Source organism: Podarcis liolepis (genome assembly GCF_965112155.1).
Source record: "Podarcis liolepis genome assembly, chromosome: 2".
Lineage (NCBI taxonomy): Eukaryota > Metazoa > Chordata > Lepidosauria > Squamata > Lacertidae > Podarcis > Podarcis liolepis.
In genome coordinates, this window is record NC_139555.1 from 120,880,273 (window position 1) to 120,899,895 (window position 19,623).

At 47.3% G+C, this 19,623-nt stretch overlaps 1 protein-coding gene across 1 annotated transcript; it reads left to right on the forward strand.

Moving 5' to 3' along the window:
* LOC310701281 (uncharacterized protein) lies at positions 1-14,238 on the forward strand. Its single transcript, XM_083491940.1, has 10 exons — positions 1-367; positions 2,870-2,947; positions 4,030-4,233; positions 6,399-6,513; positions 7,293-7,325; positions 7,619-7,737; positions 8,797-8,923; positions 9,984-10,079; positions 10,650-10,751; positions 12,436-14,238. The coding sequence occupies exons 2-10, from the start codon at positions 2,870-2,872 to the stop codon at positions 13,641-13,643; spliced, it is 2,082 nt and encodes a 693-aa protein (XP_083348066.1). The 5' UTR covers positions 1-367; the 3' UTR covers positions 13,644-14,238.
* Positions 14,239-19,623: the final 5,385 nt, after the last annotated feature.

Sequence of the window (19,623 nt, forward strand, 5' to 3'; positions counted from 1 at the left end):
GAAGGAGGCACATCAAAGGGAAAGAAGATCAAAGCGCTTGGCGGCGCCTCCTCCGCCTCCGCGGAGACAAAAGCGGGGAGCATCTGCGGACCGGGGTGGGGGCAGATCTTGCTCCCCTCCTCCTCCTCCTCCTCCAAATCAGGGGATCTGTTAGGGGTAGATCCCTTTCGTTTCAAGGCTTGCTGCTTCAGGATGGAGAAAATCACCTTTTGCCCAGGGCAGCCATTGAAGTGCTCGGCCTTTTCCTGAAAACTTCCCCCTTCCTCGTTATTCTGCTCCTCCTCGTCCAGCTGCCCCACATTCCCTACATCGGCTTCATTCCGCATCATCGGTGGGAGGGAGTGAGAGCACTCTGGAACCTGTTCAGGTAAGTTTGGGGCAGAAGTGGCGGGTTTTCACCTGCGCCCCCTTTTATGGGCATTTCCCCCCCTTTGGGGTCAAAACCCCTGCTCTTTTCATAGAATTGTTGAGTTGGAAGGGGTCCTCAAGAATCTCAAGGAAAGCATCCACGGCAGATGATTTGGGGGGGGGGGGTAATAATAATCCGAGCGGCTTCCAAGCAAATATTAAAAACAATACAGTGTCAGACATTAAAAACTTCGCTAAACTTCAGTTGCCTTTTAAAAGTAAAATAGTTGTTTATTGCCTTGACATCTGGTGGGAGGGCGTTCCACAGGGCGGGTGCCACCACCGAGAAGGCCCTCTGCCTGGTTCCCTGTAACTTTGCTTCTTACAGCGAGGGAACCACCAGAAGGCCCTTGGAGCTGGACCTCAGTGTCCGGGCTGGACAACGGGGGTGGAGACACTCCTTCAGGTATACAGGACCGAGACATTTAGGGCTTTCAAGGTCAGCACCAACAGTTTGAATTGTGCTCGGAAACGTACTGGGAGCCAATGAAGATCATTCAGGACCAGTGTTATGTGGTCCCGGCGGCCGCTCCCAGTCACCAGTCTGGCTGGTGCATTCTGGATTAGTTGTAGTTTCCGGGTCACCTTCAAAGGTAGCCCCACGTAGAGCGCATTGCAGTAGTCCAAGTGGGAGATAACTAGAGCATGCACCACTCTGGCGAGACAGTCCACAGGCAGGTAGGGTCTCAGCCTGCGTCCCAGATGGAGCTGGTAGACAGCTGCCCTGGACACAGAATTAACCTGCGCCTCCATGGACAGCTCTAAGTCCAAAATGACTCCCAGGCTGCGCACCTGGTCCTTCAGGGGCACAGTTACCCCATTCAGGACCAGGGAGTCCCCCACACCCGCCCGCCCCCTGTCCCCCAAGAACAGTACTTCTGTCTTGTCAGGATTCAACCTCAATCCATTAGCCACCATCCATCCTCCAACCGCCTCCAGACACTCAGCCAGGACCTTCACCGCCTTCACTGGTTCTGATTTAAAAGAGAGGTAGAACTGGGTATCATCCGCATACTGATGAACACCCAACCCAAACCCCCTGATGATCTCTCCCATTGGCTGCATGTAGATATTGAAAAGCATGGGGGAGAGGATGGAACCCTGAGGCACCCCACAAGTGAGAGCCCAGGGGTCTGAACACTCATCCCCCCCCCCACTTTCTGGACACGGCCCAGGAGGAAGGAGTGGAACCACCGTATAACAGTGCCCCCAGCTCCCAGTCCCTCTAGATGGTCCAGAAGGATGTTATGGAGCTCAGTCTTTCATCTATTGGGGCTTTCTGCCAGTTTTCTAGGTGTCTATGGGCAATGAGACTGTGTGTTGGACCACCTGTAAGAAAATCCTCCAGCCTCTCCTTTCCCCGTCACACTGTGCAATTTTGCTCAGCGAGAGACCACTTCTGTGAGATTTTTAAGCGGAGGCTGCATGGCTGCCTGTCAGGTCTGATCCAGTTGAGATTCCTGCATTGCAGGGGGGCGGGTTGGACTAGATGACCCTCGGGGTCTCTTCCAACCCTACAATTCTGTGATTCTACGTACAAAGGTCCCAAGCTGAATCCCCAGCATCTCCAGGTAGGACGGCGGGATAGCTCAGTTGGTAGAGAAATAGACTCTTTAGGGTTGTGGGTTTGAGCCCCACGTTGGGCAAAAGATTCCTGAATCGCAAGGGGTTGGACTAGATGACCCTCGGGTCCCTACTGACTCTACAATTCTGTGGTTCTACTGCAGACAAAGGGACGTGGGTGGCGCTGTGTGTTAAACCACAGAGACTAGGACTTGCTGATCAGAAGGTCGGCGGTTCGAATCCCCGTGACGGGGTGAGCTCCCGTTGTTCAGTCCCTGCTCCTGCCAACCCAGCAGTTTGAAAGCACATCAAAGTGCAAGTAGATAAATAGGTACCGCTCCGGCGGGAAGGTAAACACCGTTTCTGTGCACTGCTCTGATTCGCCAGAAGCGGCTTAGTCATGCTGGCCACATGATCCAGAAGCTGTACGCCGGCTCCCTCAGCCAATAAAGCGAGATGAGCGCCGCAACCCCAGAGTCAGCCACGACTGGACCTAATGGTCAGGGGTCCCTTTACCTTTACTTTACTGCAGAGAAAGCCTCTGTGTTTGAAACTCTGGAAAGCTGCTGTCAGTCATTGTGCGCAGCACTGGGCTAGTTGTTCCTGTTTAAAGCAGCAGCCCTTTTTTCTCAGCCGTGAGGTTCAGAATCTCACAATTATATTTGAGACATATAGCTCACTTGCTTTGCAGGTGGAAGATTCCCAGGTTCAGATTCCATCGTCTCCAGGAAGGGCTGGGAATTCCCCCTGCCTCATCGTGCTCACCCCTTGCTCTTTCCAAAAGGGACACCCTGCGCCTTTAACTGCTACCTGCCACAGGCAGAAATACAGCAGCGAAAGCCTCCCTCCACTGACCCACCTCTGAACTGAGCAGTATTGCTTATTTCCCTCTGAAAAGATGCTGGAGACCCTGCCTCCTCCAAGGAGACCGAGGGAAGATGCTTCTGAGGACCAAAGGATGAGCAAGGAACTGCTGGTAGGCCCATTTGCCCTACTATCATTATGTATGAAGAAATCCATAATGTCGGTATGAAATATGTCTGCATAAAATATTTTGAGTGCCTACAGAGGTACATAGCTCTAGCAATCAAGCCTATTGCAAAAGTGCTTGCTCTGTGTTATTTAACTAGTGCTTAATGCCAAAATAGGCTTCTAAGCAATTTACAAAATATAATAGGGTCACCATATTTCAAAAAGTGATTATTATTGTTATTATTATTATTATTATTTATTCAACTTATACACCACCCTATACCCGGAGGTCTCAGGGCAGTTCACAACAAAACACAAAAGTTATTTAACTTTTTTTGTTGAGCTTCCCCCATAAAAGTTGTTGAGCCTTTTTGGAAGAACACTACCAGCATGGGCTGAATACCATCAGTGTCTGGGAAACTCCAGACATATGGCAACCCTAAAATATAACAACAATTGGGCAATCATTAAAATGTGGTGGTAATTCTGTACATGTCATTTTTGAGTGTTTAAAGCTGTTTCATTGAAATGTCTCAGCAACAAGTGTGTGGAAATCTGGTTTTCAGCAGGTCATATAACCATTCCTCAAGGAACTAAGATTTTGAAAATCTCCCCTTCTTGGGCAAGGTTCTTGAACGGGTGGTTGTGCACCAGATCCAGTACGTGCTCTTGGAAGAAACTGATTTTCTGGATCCATTTCAATTGGGGTTTAGGACTGGTTTTAGGACAGAAACTACTTGGGTCGCCCTGCTGAGAGAAAGATGGGGAAATACGTCCTTGTTAATTCTCTCTGTCTCTCAGCTGCTTTCAGTACTGTTGACCATGATATCATTCAGAAGTTTGGCTATCCTTGTTGGGCCACCAGGAATACACATAGAGAGGGTCTTCCACTGCCCTCAAAGGGAAAGGAATGGAGAGGGCTTTGGCTGTGTCTGTGTGAGCGGGAGAAGGAGAGAAAATGTGGGTTTTTTTGTGCATAGGAAAGAGAACCGGGGGGGGGGGGATATGCCACCCAGCCCTGTGCAGTTTCACTCAGAAGCAAGCTTAATTTTTTTCCAAAACATGCTTCACCTTTTTTAATCGCAGAGGAAGGCAGATGTGGAGAGGGAGAAAATTGTACAGGAATGGAAGGATCTCTGTCGTTTTCTGGAAGAACAGAAGCAGCAGCTGATCTGGTGGCTGGAAAGTCTTGCAGGGAACATTATAGAGATAAGGGGGCAGAGTCTGTCCGCGGAGACCCATCCGCCGAGCGAAACGTGGGGGTCGCAGGAGCATATTGACTGCCGGCAGGTGAGACTTCTTCCTTTTTTTTGGAAATGATTTTTATTTGGTTTAAAAAAATAAACAAGATATAGCAAAATCATTTATAAGTCCATATACTCTGAATCTCGCGACTTCTCCCCCCCCCCCCCACTCTCCGTGGGTCCTATTGCTAATATTTATGCCTGCGTATCAATTCATTGTCCAGATATCTTGTCCCTCTAAATTATCTATACTTTTTGTTAGTTACTTTACAAGTGTGGTTAAAATTCTGCTAATGTTTTCATCTGTTTACAATGGTCTCATAGATATATTACAAATTTTCCCCATTCTTTTTTAAAGATCTTGTCCTCTTGGTTTCTGAGCTTCCCGGTTAATTTTCCCATTTCTGCATAGTCCATCAACTTGGTTCGCCATTCTTCCCTGGTCGAGATTGTTTCTTCTTTCCATCTCTGGGCTAATAACATCCGTGTGGCTGTTGTCGCATACATGAAATGTATTTTCTGGTCATTTGGAATCTCGGTACCTATAATTCCTAATAAAAAGAGCTTCTGGTTGTTTTTAACAAAGGTTATTTTAAACATTTCCCCCCCCCAATTCATCTAATATCATCTCCCAGAAGGTTTTAGTTGCCTTACACATCCACCACATGTGATAATGGGTACCATCTTTGTCTTTACATTTCCATCAGGTGTTTCTACTTGTTCTGTACATTTTTCCCTAACTTCTTGTTGTTGTTGTTTAGTCGTTTAGTCGTGTCCGACTCTTCGCGACCCCATGGACCAGAGCACGCCAGGCACTCCTGTCTTCCACTGCCTCCCGCAGTTTGGTCAAACTCATGCTGGTTGCTTCGAGAACACTGTCCAACCATCTCGTCCTCTGTTGTCCCCTTCTCCTTGTGCCCTCCATCTTTCCCAACATCAGGGTCTTTTCCAGAGAGTCTTCTCTTCTCATGAGGTGGGCAAAGTATTGGAGTCTCAGCTTCAGGATCTGTCCTTCCAGTGAGCACTCAGGGCTGATTTCCTTCAGAATGGATATGTTTGATCTTCTTACAGTCCATGGGACTCTCAAGAGTCTCCTCCAACACCATAATTCAAAAGCATCCATTCTTCGGCGATCAGCCTTCTTGATGGTCCAGCTCTCACTTCCATACATCACTACTGGGAAAACTTCCTAACTTAGTAGGAGTCAAATACTACCAGTATATCATTTTCATATCATTTTCTTTCAGCGTACAACATGCCGTTAATTTCAAATCTGTTTTCCGTAGCCTCTCCCAATCTGCTGGCAGGTGAGACTTTGCCAATCCAGTGAAAAGACGGGACTGCTTCTTGCTCATCCATTCTTTGGAGAGACAGTGCTGTCTACCAGTTAGAGTGTCCTGGGACCTGGGAGACCAGGGTTCGAGGCCTCACTCGGCCACGATGAAGCCTTGAGCCCAGTCACGGCCTCTCAGCCTCGCCAACCTCACAGGGTTGTTGTGGGGGGAGGAAAGGAGGATTAATTCTTTTCTTTATTCCAAGATGAGCCCATTTGCACGCATCCTGTTGCTTCAGCATAGTATCTGCAATGCAGACTGTTCACCCAAGTCGTTCCTGTTGTCGTCTCTTAGAATCATAGAATCATAGAGTTGGAAGAGACCACAAGGGCCATCGAGTCCAACCCCCTGCCAAGCAGGAAACACCATCAGAGCACTCCTGACATATGGTTGTCAAGCCTCTGCTTAAAGAGCTCCAAAGTAGGAGACTCCACCACACTCCTTGGCAGCAAATTCCACTGTCGAACAGCTCTTACTGTCAGGAAGTTCTTCCTAATGTTTAGGTGGAATCTTCTTTCTTGTAGTTTGGATCCATTGCTCCGTGTCCGCTTCTCTGGAGCAGCAGAAAACAACCTTTCTCCCTCCTCTATGTGACATCCTTTTATATATTTGAACATGGCTATCATATCACCCCTTAACCTCCTCTTCTCCAGGCTAAACATGCCCAGCTCCCTTAGCCGTTCCTCATAAGGCATCGTTTCCAGGCCTTTGACCATTTTGGTTGCCCTCCTCTGGACACGTTCCAGTTTGTCAGTGTCCTTCTTGAACTGTGGTGCCCAGAACTGGACACAGTACTCCAGGTGAGGTCTGACCAGAGCAGAATACAGTGGCACTATTACTTCCCTTGATCTAGATGCTATACTCCTCTTCCCTCCAGGCCACTGGCAGTTCCAGTAGCAGACAAGGAAACTTCCTCGAGGTGGAACTGAGGCTTCGCCATTTCTCTCAGAGGAGGAAGGCCGTCTTGGGAGAGGCGCTGAACTGCTTCCGAGGTGAGCAGGGGTCTTCTGAGTTCTCTCTTGGGCAGCGAGACGCCCATCAAAGCTCTAGTGAAGGCAATTTGCACCTGGTCCTCCACCCCAGTGCAACTAAAAAGGTGCTGGGTTCACCGTGAAATTGTTACAGTATGTGCCACACTTTTAGCCAGTACTATGTACCCTTGAGGGCCCCCCCACCCGAAAGAAACACTGATTATTATTATTTAAATACTGATATACTGCTCTGCATCAAAAGATCTCAGAGAGGTTCACAAAATAAAAACACAAGTACGGCAATTAAAGCAAAAACAACTAAACGATAGCCCACGCTATTTTATGTCTGTTAAACATTAAAAGCTTCCCTAAACAGGGCTGCCTTCAGATGTCTTCTAAAAGTCTGGTAGTTCTGTTTCTCTTTGACATCTGGTGGGAGGGTGTTCCATAGGGCGGGTGCCACTACCGAGAAGGCCCTCTTCTGAGTTTGATTGTTTGGGAGCCAAAACATTTGAGATCTAGGCTGTCCGACTTCCAAGGTACAACTTTGTTGCCATAGCTCAAACCAGGGCATTGCCAGTATTTCTGCTTCCAGAATCCAGCGCAGACAAAAAGAGAAATGGCTTGAGTATGCACTTATACCTTTTAAAATGCATTATTTCCCTCAAAGGATTCTGGGCACTTGTTGAGGGTTGCTTAAGGTATATGATGAGGCTATCCGTTTCCCTTGAGGAAGGTGGAATGTGTGTTGATCAGAATTCCAAAAAAAAAAGCGGATTCTCTCTTTGCCTTGTTTCCAGAGTCCCTGAAGATGGAGCTCGAAAGTCTGATTGGTACGTCCCTGGCTCTGACGGGACCAAAGGGGTGTTTCGTTTTATAAATAACAGCCGAAACAGTGTGTGAAGCCCTCTTTCGACTTGGGATCGCCAGCGGCTGCCGTTCAGAGGCGCCTACCACCTCTGACAGTGGGGACACAGCCGAGCTACCTGCTACTAGCGACATGCTTTGAGCTTGCTCTCTGCTACTAGCAACTTACTTGTCCGCGGCTTTTCAAACTGTTTATGGGGATGGCAGGGGTGGGGTGGGAGAGGACAGGATGAAATCTGAACGATGCCTTTTTTTGCAGCTCCTCCCTTTCTTCCAGAGTCTCGTCTTAAGGACTCAAGAACATTCCCCTCATCTGGCTCGGGAAAATTTCCTTGGGAGCAACGTGAAATGGAAACAGACGCAGGATCTGTAGTTCAGGTGAGGGTGTTTATTTCCTCCTTACCTCTCTCGCCCTGACCTCGCCACTGTGATCCACGCGACGGTCACCTCCAGACTGGATTATTGTAACTCGCTCTATGTGGGGCTGCCCTTGGGACTGACCCAGAAACTCCAGCGGGTGCAGAATGCTGCAGCGAGGCTCCTTACGTGGTCCTCACCGCGGGATTACATTCACCCGGTGCTATACCAGCTGTACTGGCTCCTGGTGGAGTGCAGGATCAGGTTTAAGGTGCTGGTTTTGACCTTTAAAGCCCTATGCGGTCTAGGACCCTCGTACCTACGGGACCGCCTCTCCTGGTATGCCCCACAGAGGACCTTAAGGTTCACAAATGACAACATCTTGGAGGTCCCAAGTTGAAGGTGGTTAGGCTGGTCTCAACTAGGGCCAGGGCCTTTTCAGTACTGGCCCCAACTTGGTGGAACGCTCTGTCACAAGAGACTAGGGCCCTGCGGGACTTGACATCTTTCCGCAGGGCCTGCAAGACAGAGCTGTTCCACCAGGCCTTTGGCTAAGGCACAGTGTGACCCCCTCCTTTGGTAATCCTCACAGAACTCTAGCCCAATGGTTGCTATTATTTTGATTCTGAATTGATTTTAGAATGTATTTCAATTAATTGACTGTGACTTTATGTAAACTGCTATTTTACTGTTGTTAGCCGCTCTGAGCCTGGCTTTGGCTGGGGAGGACGGGATATAAATAAAAAAATATTATTATTATTATTATTATTATTATTATTATTATTATTATGCTACTGGGCAGTGTGAGCAGCTTTGGAGGCAGAATGTCAGGACTCAGCTATACAGCTGCAAATATAATTGCTTTAAGTGTGTTTAAAGTGCATTATAAAATTGCGACACCAGATGGCGCTGGTGAGCTAATGGCAAATTCCATACAGATTTCAAAACATGTTTTCTTAAAGCATATTCACAGCATTTTTTTTATATAGTGTGTAGATTTGGCCCAAGTATTCTAAACATCACACACACACACCAGCCTGGTTACCCGAGTCTGATCACAAATGCCGATTTCCTTCCCAGAATCTGCTGAAGTTTGAGGACGTGGCTGTGGATTTTACAGATGGCGAGTGGGACCTTTTGGACACCCACCAAAGGACCCTCTACAAGGATGTCATGCGAGAAAACTATGAGAACACGACCTCACTGGGTAAGAGGGCAGGTCTGGGTTTTAAACCACCGGCCGCGGGGAAAGCTTTCTATTTCTTTACCAAAACGTCTGCACTGCTTGACCGCTGTAAAATGTCTAAGCGGTTTACAGGAAATATTAAAAGATGTTTATAGCCGATAATTGGAAAGGAAATTATGTTCCAACCAAAGAAGAATGGTTGAATAAATTATGTGAATACTTGGAATTAGCAGAGTTAACTGATTTGATAAGACAAAAACCAAAAAATATAATCCAGAAACAATGGAAATGTTTAAATGATTATTTATGTAGACAAAGATTAAATGTAAGGTATTGGTTGTGTTCAGAATAGATTTATGAAAGATTTAGAAAACTTATTGATTAGAATATTTGTGTGAGATTGTATTGGAAAAATACGGAATAACAGATACAATCTTGCTTAAAATGTATATAGGAAGTGCAGTGTGAGCGATGGAAGTCAATCAATGAAATTTTATTATTATTTTCATATTGAGATATTTGTAGAATAAATTTGGAAGAAATTCTTCCAACTTTTCTCCTTTCCTCTTTATTTTTTCTTTTCTTCTTTTCTGTTCTTTTTTATAGATGTGTGCTTATCTGAAATATATATCTATATATTTGCAAAATTTTGCTTATATTTTGTAATACCGTATTTTTCGCTCTATAAGACGCACCAGACCATAAGATGCACATAGTTTTTTGAAGAGGACAACAAGAAAAAAAATATTCTGAATCCCAGAAGCCAGGACAGCCAGCGGGGTTGCAGCGTTTTGGGGAGTGCTTTGGGGAACTGCAGGAAGGCAGAGAACTTTGGTCCCCACAACTGCCTCATAGGGGCAAGATCTACAGGGACGAGTTGCCGCGCTCATGAGGCCTGGCCTCGTGAACCAACTCGTTACTTTGTGAGACGAGTGATTGTTTTGCTGGCCTGCTCCTGACAGGTGTTGTCAGGGGAGGCCAGACAGAGTGACCCGGAGGCTCCAGGGTTCCCCACACCTTCTGTAGACTCAGAAATGACTGTGACTTCCTTCTCTTCTCCCCTGGCTTCCTTCCTGACCAGTTCTGGCCATCACCAAGCCGGGCACGATCTCTCGGCTGGAACAAATGGACGAGCTGCTGGCAACGGATCTCCACAGCGCCAGGGACCACGTAGGAGGTATGCCATTCAGACGTAATATTTGCTGGGAAGGGGAAGGGGATGATAACGTGGGATGGGATTCTGGGCAGTGGGAGGGTTTGTATCCATTGGTGGTCTGGAGCGCAGCAAGGTTGTTTCAACCCCGCTGTGTCTCAAGTCGCTTTCTTGATAATAATAATAATAATAATTTATTATTTATACCCCACCCATCTGGCTGGGTTTCCCCAGCCACTCTGGGCGGCTTCCAACAAAATACAGTGGTCTGTTAAACATTAAACCTGAAGGGCTGCCTTCGGATGTCTTCTAAAAGTCTGGTAGTTGTTTTTCTCTTTGACATCTGCTGGGAGGGTGTTCCACAGGGCGGGTGCCACTACCGAGAAGGCCCCCTGCCTGCTTCCCTGTAACCTCACTTCTTGCAGCAAGGGAACCACCAGAAGGCCCTCGGAGCTGGACCTCAGTGTCCGGGTAGAACGATCGGGGTGGAGATGCGCCTTCAGTTATACTGGGTTGTCATACAAATCACAGAGGGACACAAGGGTGTCTTCATCCAATTCCCATTACCCATTCTTTCCTCTCCCCTGTTCTTAGCCATCACAAACCCCAAGACGTTGGCAAAAGTGGAGCAAGGGAATGAGATCTGGGCTGAGCGTCGGTGCAGGCCTCAAGGAAATGCTTGCAGCAAGCCAAGAGGTGAGGCCACTTGGAAACCACAAACAAGCTTTTTTTGTCTCCAGAAGTTGGCTGTGTCTACAAATGGGCGGATCCTTTAAGCCATCATGTCTTGATAGATCGGTGCTCCCCTAATTTGTCACACCGGCTTTCTCCTTTCCTATAGAAGTCAGACTGGCTCCTTCCTTGTTGTCCTTCTGCTGGCAGGTGAAGTCTCATTTATTCTGACAGGCCTCTGGGAACTGTCTGCTTTTGTTTTAAGGAAAAGGCTTCAAAATTGCTGCTGCTGTTATTGTTGTTGTTATTGATAATGATGATGATGATGATGTTGGTGATGATGATGCTAATAATATATTACGTGGCGCTGTGGTCTAAACCACAGAACCCAGGGCTTGCCAATCAGAAGGTCGGCGGTTTGAATCCCCATGACGGGGTGAGCTCCCGTTGCTCGGTCCCTGCCCCTGCCAACCTAGCAGTTCGAAAGCACGTCAAAGTGCAAGTAGATAAATAGGTACCGCTCTGGCGGGAAGGTAAACGGCGTTTCCGTGTGCTGCTCTGGTTCGCCAGAAGCGGCTTAGTCATGCTGGCCACATGACCCGGAAGCTGTCTGTGGACAAACGCCGGCTGCCTTGGCCTATAGAGCGAGATGAGCGCCGCAACCCCAGAGTTGTCCGCAACTGGACCTAATGGTCATGGGTACCTTTACCTTTACCCATCTGACAGGGTTGCCCCAGCCACTCTGGGCAGCTTCCAACATAATAAAAACACAGCAAAACATTAAAAACATAAAAAAATTCCTGAAACAGGTTGCCTTATCTTTTTTAATAAGATGATAGATAGATAGATAGATAGATAGATAGATAGATAGACAGATAGATAGAAAGAAAGATAGATAGATGATTGATAGATAGATAGATAGATAGATAGATAGATAGATAGACAGATAGATAGATTCTATCATAGTTTAATTACCTTTTAAAGTAAATCCTGCCAACCTAGCAGTCTGAAAGCATGCCAGTGCAAGTAGATAAATAGGTACCACTGCGGCGGGAAGGTAAACAGCGGTTCCGTGCACTCTGGTTTCCGCCACGGTGTTCCATTGCTCCAGAAGTGGCTTAGTCATGCTGGCCACATGACCCGGAAAGCTGTCTGTGGACAAACGCCAGCTCCCTCGGCCTGAAAGCAAGATGAGCGCCGAAACCCCAGCCTTTGACTGGACTTAACCACCCAGAGGTCCTTTACCTTTTACCTTTACTTTTTACAGATTATCTTTTAAGTTTTTTGTCTTTTATCTGTGTTTGTGTAAGCAACCATGAGTTCTGGTCTGGGGGGAAATACACGATATAAACATATTATTATTATTATTATTATTATTATTATTATTATTATTATTATTTCCCTCTGTTTAAGATGTTGTTTCACCTTCCTTCTGTTTTTTGCTCCATCTTGTCGCCGGTGCCATTGTTGCATCTATCAACCTGAGGCATAGCTCAGTCGGTAGGACATCAGACTCTTGAACTCAGGGTCTGGGGTTTGATCCCCATGTTGGGTGAAAGATTCCTGCATTGCCGGGGGTTGGACTAAATGATCCATGTGGTCCCTTCCAACTATTCTCTTCTCTTCTCTTCTCTTCTCTTCTCTTCTCTTCTCTTCTCTTCTGATGACTACATGTGAATCACGCTCATATATGTTCTCCTTTCCCCAGGAGTTGCTGAGAGAACAAGAGAGAATGAGAGGAGGAGTCTTCAACCAGAAAACTTTGAGCTGGCAGGGTCACACGTTGCATTGCTCCAAAGCACTGAGACCAAGTCCAAATCCCGTGAAGAGCAGGAAGCCCCCGAGACCCAACCCATGTCGCCAGGCAGCCATCTTGGAGAGCAGCTGCTGGAGCCAGTTCTTCTTGTGGGGCTGGAGAAGAACGCAGCCAACATAGGGACCGGACAGGAGAGCCAAGAGCTTTGCTCCGCATGTGGGAAGGTCTTCAACAACAGGGCAAGCCTGGTTAGACATCAGAGAATCCACAGCGGGGAGAAGTCACACACTTGCGCAGATTGCGGGAAAAGCTTCAACAAGAGGTCCAACCTTATTACTCATCAGAGAATCCACACGGGAGAGAAGCCCTACCGGTGTGTGGAGTGCGGGAAAAGCTTCAGCCTGAGCTCCAGCCTCGTCCGGCACCAGAGGATCCACACTGGGGAGAAGCCCTACCAGTGCTCTGTGTGCGAGAGAAGCTTCAACCAGAAGCCCTCCCTGGTGGTGCACGAGAGGACCCACCGCCGCGAGAAGCCCTACAAGTGCTCGGCGTGCGAGAAGAGCTACAGCCACGCCACGAGCCTCATCGCTCACGAGAAGATCCACCGGGAGGAGAAGCCGTACTGGTGTGCGGAGTGCGGGAAAAGGTTCAGCTTCAGCTCTCAGCTGATAACCCACCAGAGGATCCACGCGGAAGAGAAGCCCTACAAGTGCTCCGTCTGCGGGAGAGGGTTCAGCCGCCCCTCCAGCCTCGTTGTGCACGAGAGGGTCCACACGGGAGAGAAACCCTACAAGTGCACCGCCTGCGAAAAGGGCTTCCCCTCCAACTCGAGTCTGGTGAGGCACCAGCTCACCCACGTGGAAGAGAAGCTGTGTGCGGAATGCGGGAAAAGCTTCAGCCCAGCTTCCCGACTCCAGAGGATGCAGGCCGGGGAGGAAATGGCCAAGTGCCCGGGATGCGAGAACCGGTTCGACTCGAGTCCCAGTGGTTTTCCAGTGGCGCATCTTCCCAAATGGAGGAAACCGGTTGGCAGACGAAACAGCAGTCGACGTGATGACATTCGTATCGTAGATTCCGCAGAGTTGCAGCTGGAGGACGATGTTTTCAGCCCAAGCTCCCTGCCTCCGCATTATCACATTCACTATGCGGGGTGGGAATGAAAGCACCGTATTTTTCACTCTATAAAACAAGGGAAAAAAAATATTCTGAATCAAATGTTGTTGGAGGAAGGAGGAGGATCAGGCTAAGGCACCACAACAAGAGGCGCTGCGCAGCGCTCCCTCTTGCTGTGCTGGGTTCAGCAGAGCAGCGCAAAGCCTATTATTAATGAATTGATTTTAGAATGCTGCATTATTTTACTGTTCTAAGCCGTTCTAAGCCCGGCTTTGGCTGGGGAGGGTGGGATATAAATAAAATTATTTTATTATTATTCAGCAAAGCAGGAGGAACGCTCCTGCTTCACTGAAGAGGCTTTGCGCAGCTATGCCTGAAGCCAGAACAGCAAGACGGAGAGCTGCATAGTCTGCATTCACTCCGTAAGACGCACACACATTTCCCCTTACTTTTTAGGAGGAAAAAAGTGCATCTTATACAGCGAAAAATACGGTAAGAGGGATTTTTTTTGTGCGCTTGCTGTCTAGAGCTAATGTAGCCCAAACATCTGCTAGGACGCCAGGTTGATGAAGATCTGTGATTGTAGGGGAGCAAGCGACGTATCTTTGGTCTTACTGTAAATATATTTAATTTTCAGGGAAATGTTCTTGGCAGTTGGGGGAGAAGGGGTGGGGAATGTTTCCTCCCTGGAAAAATCTAGTTTGGATTTGTTCTGGAGACATTAAAATTGCCGGAGGAGTTGAAAAAGCAACTTCTTGTTCTTCTGTAGAGAAGTTGCTATGTAAGAATGAAGATGCGTTTGAACTTTAGATTAATTTGGGGGCACACATTTTTGTATGTATGAACACACACAAAATGTAAACTCGGCTTACTTTCTGCAGGGATAGCGCTGCAATCCTAAAGCCCGTTCAAATGTGGTCCAGAGCCAAAATTCCCTTCAATTCCGGCGTTCAAGTGGTGCGTGTTGTTGTTGTTTGTGTGGCCAAACCCATGCTCAAAAGGGGGGTCACAGTGGGCTTCAGGGAAACCCCTAGTTCTTTTTTTTTAATTTTATTAAATTCTTGCAAACTACATCAGCCAAGACATACAGACATTTAAAAGGTAAAAATAAAGAAATAGAAAAAAAATAGAAAAGAAAAAGAATAGAAAATAGATATCAGATTAACACATATTAACATAAAAGAAACAAACTTACAGACGTTACACATTGGCTTCCTTCCATCTCGATTTAGGTTAGATAAACTTATAACCATTCTGCAGTTGTATTATAATAACTCTATACATCGCAGGTTTTAAATTCCGTCCACTGTTATTTTTTTAATTCCCAAATTACCTTCAATATAACTTAAAAATTTATTCCAATCATTCTTTAGTTTTACATTTTTTTGATGCCTGATCCTCTGTGTCAATCTCGCTAACTCTATATACTCAAATAATTTCGTCCGCCATTCTCTAACCGTGGGGATGTTAGGGGTTTTCCAGTATTGCGCTAACAGGATCCTAGCCGCCACCGTTGCGTATTGGAAGAATGTTTGATCTTCGCTTTTGATCTCCTCTCCGATCATACCTAAGAGGAACGCTTCAGGTTTTTTGGGGAAAGTGTATTTCAATATTTTCTTTAATTCATCATAAATTTGTCCCCAAAATCTTTTCACCTCATCACAAGTCCACCACATGTGGAAAAAAATACCTTCTATAGTTTTACATTTCCAGCATGTGCTATCCCCGGTCTTGTACATCTTCCCCAGTTTTGCCGGGGTGATGTACCAACGATACATCATTTTTTCTAAGTTTTCTCGGAGAGTAGCACAGGCCGTGAACTTCATACCACTCCTCCAAAGTTTCACCCATCTGTCATGTTCCAGGTTATACCCCAAGTCTTTAGACCATTTGAACTAGTTCTGCAAAGCTGTAAGAAAATTTTTAGAGGGCGAGGGAATGGAAGGATGGGTGCATGTTCAGTGACCATTTGGGGGACAAGGAGAATGGAAAGGAATTGGAAACTGTCATGGCTTCCCCGCAAAGAATTCTGGGAAGTGTTGTGCGTTAGGGGTGGTCAGACCTGTTAGGGGAAACTCCTATACTCTCTCCTAGAGCTATAATTCTCAGAGTGGTTTAACGGTCATTCCCTCTCCCCAGGGGATTCTGGGAATTGTAGTTCTGTGAGGGGTGCCAGTGGCAGGGCCTGCAGTCTGACCGCCTCATTAATGCCCTGTGATGTTGCCGAAATGGCAAGGTTTTTGTGTGTACGTGTACGGAACAAACTACAGATGCCCGTTAACCAATTCAAAGGCCTTTATTCAAAGGAGATCCAGAAGACACACAAAAAAAGCATTTAGAAATAAAAGGGAAGTCTCTAAACACAGGGCCACAATCCTGTTTGGAACCAGGGGCACATTGGCAAATCTAAGGCGCTGAGGGCGCCACGAAAAGGCCCATTTTACAGGAGACGGTCATCAGAATGTCCCCCTTCAAGCAAATCATATCCCCAAAGCAAAAGACAAAAAAGAAGGAAACACCCCCAGAAACAACCAAAACCCATAAAAACTAACATTGGGAGGAGCTGGAGGCTAGGTTAGCGCCCGGAGGGGCTGTCTGAGTGTCCCAAGATGCTTGTGAAGAAGAAGAAGAAGAAGAAGAAGAAGAAGAAGAGGAGGAGGAGGAGAGGAGGAGTTTGGATTTGATATCCCGCTTTATCACTACCCGAAGGAGTCTCAAAGCGGCTTTCCCTTCCTCCCCCACAGCAAACACTCTGTGAGGTGAGTGGGGCTGAGAGACTTCAAAGAAGTGTGACTGGCCCAAGGTCACCCAGCAGCTGCATGTGGAGGAGCGGAGACGCGAACCCGGTTCCCCAGATTACGAGACTACCATTCTTAACCGCTACACCACACTGGCATATGTGGGCATATGGTTGGGGACCCCCAGATCTAAAACATTACCCATGTCTTATAAATAACAAAACAAAAAAATTCCTTCCAATAGCACCTTAAAGACCAACTAAGTTAGTTCTTGGTATGAGCTTTCGTGTGCATGCACACTTCTTCAGATACACTGAAACAGAAGTTGCCAGACCCTTCTATATAGTGAGAAGGTGGGGAGGGGTATTACTCAGAAGGGTGGTGGGAATGGGAGATTGGCAGATAGCTGAGATGAGATGTTATAAATAACAGTAACACTGATTAATTGTCCGGCGCTTCGCAGACACGCTGCCAATGATCCGCACAACAGTCCTGTAAGGCGGGTCTGTATCGTTGGCCCTCTCCTCACAAACATATCAAGTGCGCCTGTGTGGACATCACCGCTGACCAATGGCTACTTGTCACAGCAGCTACGGCCACCTCCAGAGCTGGGAGGAAGTGTGCTTCCGAATGCTGGAAACCACAAGAAGGGAGAGTGTTGCTGCTGTGCTCTGGGGTCTGGCGCGCAGCGTTTCCCATCAGGGGAATCTGTCTGGCCCCTGCGAGAACAGGATTTTGGACGGGCCTCTGGGCTGATCCAGCAGCCGGCGTCTTCCTATGTTCTTACTTGTGTGTAAACAGGAAGGCGTTTGCACTCCTAAGGCTGCAACCCGAACGCCCCACCTTACCCGGGAGTTAGCCCCACTGAGTCCAACAGGCCTTACTTCCAAGCAGACATAGGATTGGGCTGGGATCTTTCAGATCCAAGCCTTCCTTGGGTCTGCCCCCTTTTCTGTCGGATTCTCAAGCCTTATCAGAGGTAACTGGCCACTCTCCCGGCACTCGGCTTGAGCTCCTTGTTGACCTCCCCGTCTGCGTCTCCCGGCAGGATACAGACTAGGTCACTATCGGCGATCCTCCTCGAGCGTGAGAACACACCACTCTCCCCTCCTCCCTGCCTCCCCTAGGGAGGGGAAAGAGACAGACAGAAATCTATTTACATGTCTTTATTTCTGTCATTGCAGCAGTACAGAGAAACGCGTCTGCACTCTCCAGTCTCCAACAGTAGAGAGAATAAACTCCACCCCTGTACTTCCTGTACAGGTCATGTGACACTCTGAGCTAACATCCGGTGCTCAGTACAGTGAATAGACTGCCCCTTTGTTTTCCCGGTACAGTCCCAAACATTCACATCCTGTTTTGCATTCCAGCCACCTGCAGCTCGCTCTCGCATTGCTGCTTTTCCCTGACATTTCCAACTTTATCACAAGGACGCAGGAAGCTTACACTGAGCCAAACCACTGGTGAATCGAGCTCAGTGCTGTCTAAACTCACTAGAAGGATTTCAGAGATGACAGTCCCAGTTCTAGCTAGAGATGCTGGAGAAGGCCTTGGGGTCTTCTGTGGGCAAGGCCGATGCTCTAATCCAGCCTTTCTCAACCTTGGGTCCCTAGATGATTTTGGACTACAACTCCCATCACCCCTAGCTAGCAAGGCCAGAGCTCAGGGATGACGGGAGTTGTAGTCCAACAACATCTGGGGACCCAAGGTTGAGAAACACTGCAAGGCAAGAGCTGCAGAAGTATCTGCAGCAGTGGGGAGGGGCTACCTGTGATTGGATCTCCCCTCTCTGAGATGGGAGCTTACTCTCCTTATGAGGAACGGTTGAAGGATCTGGGTATGTTTAGCTTGCAAAAGCGGAGACTGGAGATATGATAGCCATATTCAAATATCTCAAGAGCTGTCACACGCTTGTTTTCTTCTCCTGCTCTGGAGGGCAGGACTCGAACCCATGGCTTCAAGTTGCAAGAAAGGAGATTCCGACTAAACATTAGCAAGAACATCAGGAAGAGCTATTTGACAGTGGAAGAGCCTCCCTTGGTCAGTGGTGGACTTTCGTTCCTTGGTGGTTTATAAGCAGAGGTTGGGTGGCCACCTGTCATGGACGCTTTAGCTGAGATTCCCGCATTGCAGCGGGTTGGACTAGATGACCCCTGAGGGTCCCTTCGAACTCTACGATTCTCTGTCTTGGGTGTGGGAGATGTGATGCATTCCACAGTCTCCCAGCAATCGGAAGGCTGCAATTAATATGACTGAGTAAGATTTCTCTAATGGGATAATGGCCCAAATATTATAATTATTATTAGGCACCTTTCTCTAACCATTGCAGCAGCAGGCTGATGGCAAGACCCCAGAATTTGAAAGGAGGAGCAGGCACGTCCCGTTCAAGGTTGTGGTACGAATGGCACAGCAATGAGCCAAAATACGTAGAAACAAGTTTTGAAAAAGAGGGCTGTTTCAAGTATACGTCCGACCGCTAGCCAGTGCACGTGCATAAATGAGACCCATCGGTGTGAACACAGGGTGTTAAAAAAAAAACAAAAAATCGGGCTGTGGTGAGGAGGAGAGTACGGAGCAGCAAGGTGTCTCTCTCAGCCGCCAGGACTCCGCAAGGAAACGGCAAAGGTAGAAGGGAGGAAGATGGAAGCAGGCAGAGGCAGAAGAAAAAGGCTGGGATGGACCTGCAGCTTCTGCCGACATCTGTCTCAGGAAGCAGCACAGACAGAAGCTGCAGCTTCATTCCAGTCTTTTTCTTCTGCCTGTGTCTCCTGTCTTGAGCTCCACTCACCCCGTTTTGTCACATCTGGTGAGCAACTTCGCCTTCTTTGGGTCAGGAAGATGAAGACACTTTAATCCATTTTGGTCTGGGTTAGCGCGTTCTCTGGTTAAAGGTAAAGATCATGAAAACTGACTGTATCTTTGTACGCACCTGGTTATCGCTAAAGCAAAAATTTGGTGTTTTTGTCTTATTTTGAAGGTAAAGTTTAGTTGTTAATTAAAAAGAAAAGGTTTAGTTTCTTTCGTTTGTTTGATAAATAAAAACAATGTCTTTTATGACCGAATATGAGTCTGTATTCAATAAATGTTCACCTTAAAAAAAAAATCTTTGGGTGCCCACCCTAACGAAATGTGCTTCACATGGTTATGTGTATATCCTTCAGTTCACTGTATAGCTTAACAACATGAACATGGAGAGCCCGTCTTGCACATTCATGATAATTTGTGAACCTTGTGCTATCAGGGAAACCTCACACAATACCATTTTCAATACTTATTGTGTCTGCAAAGG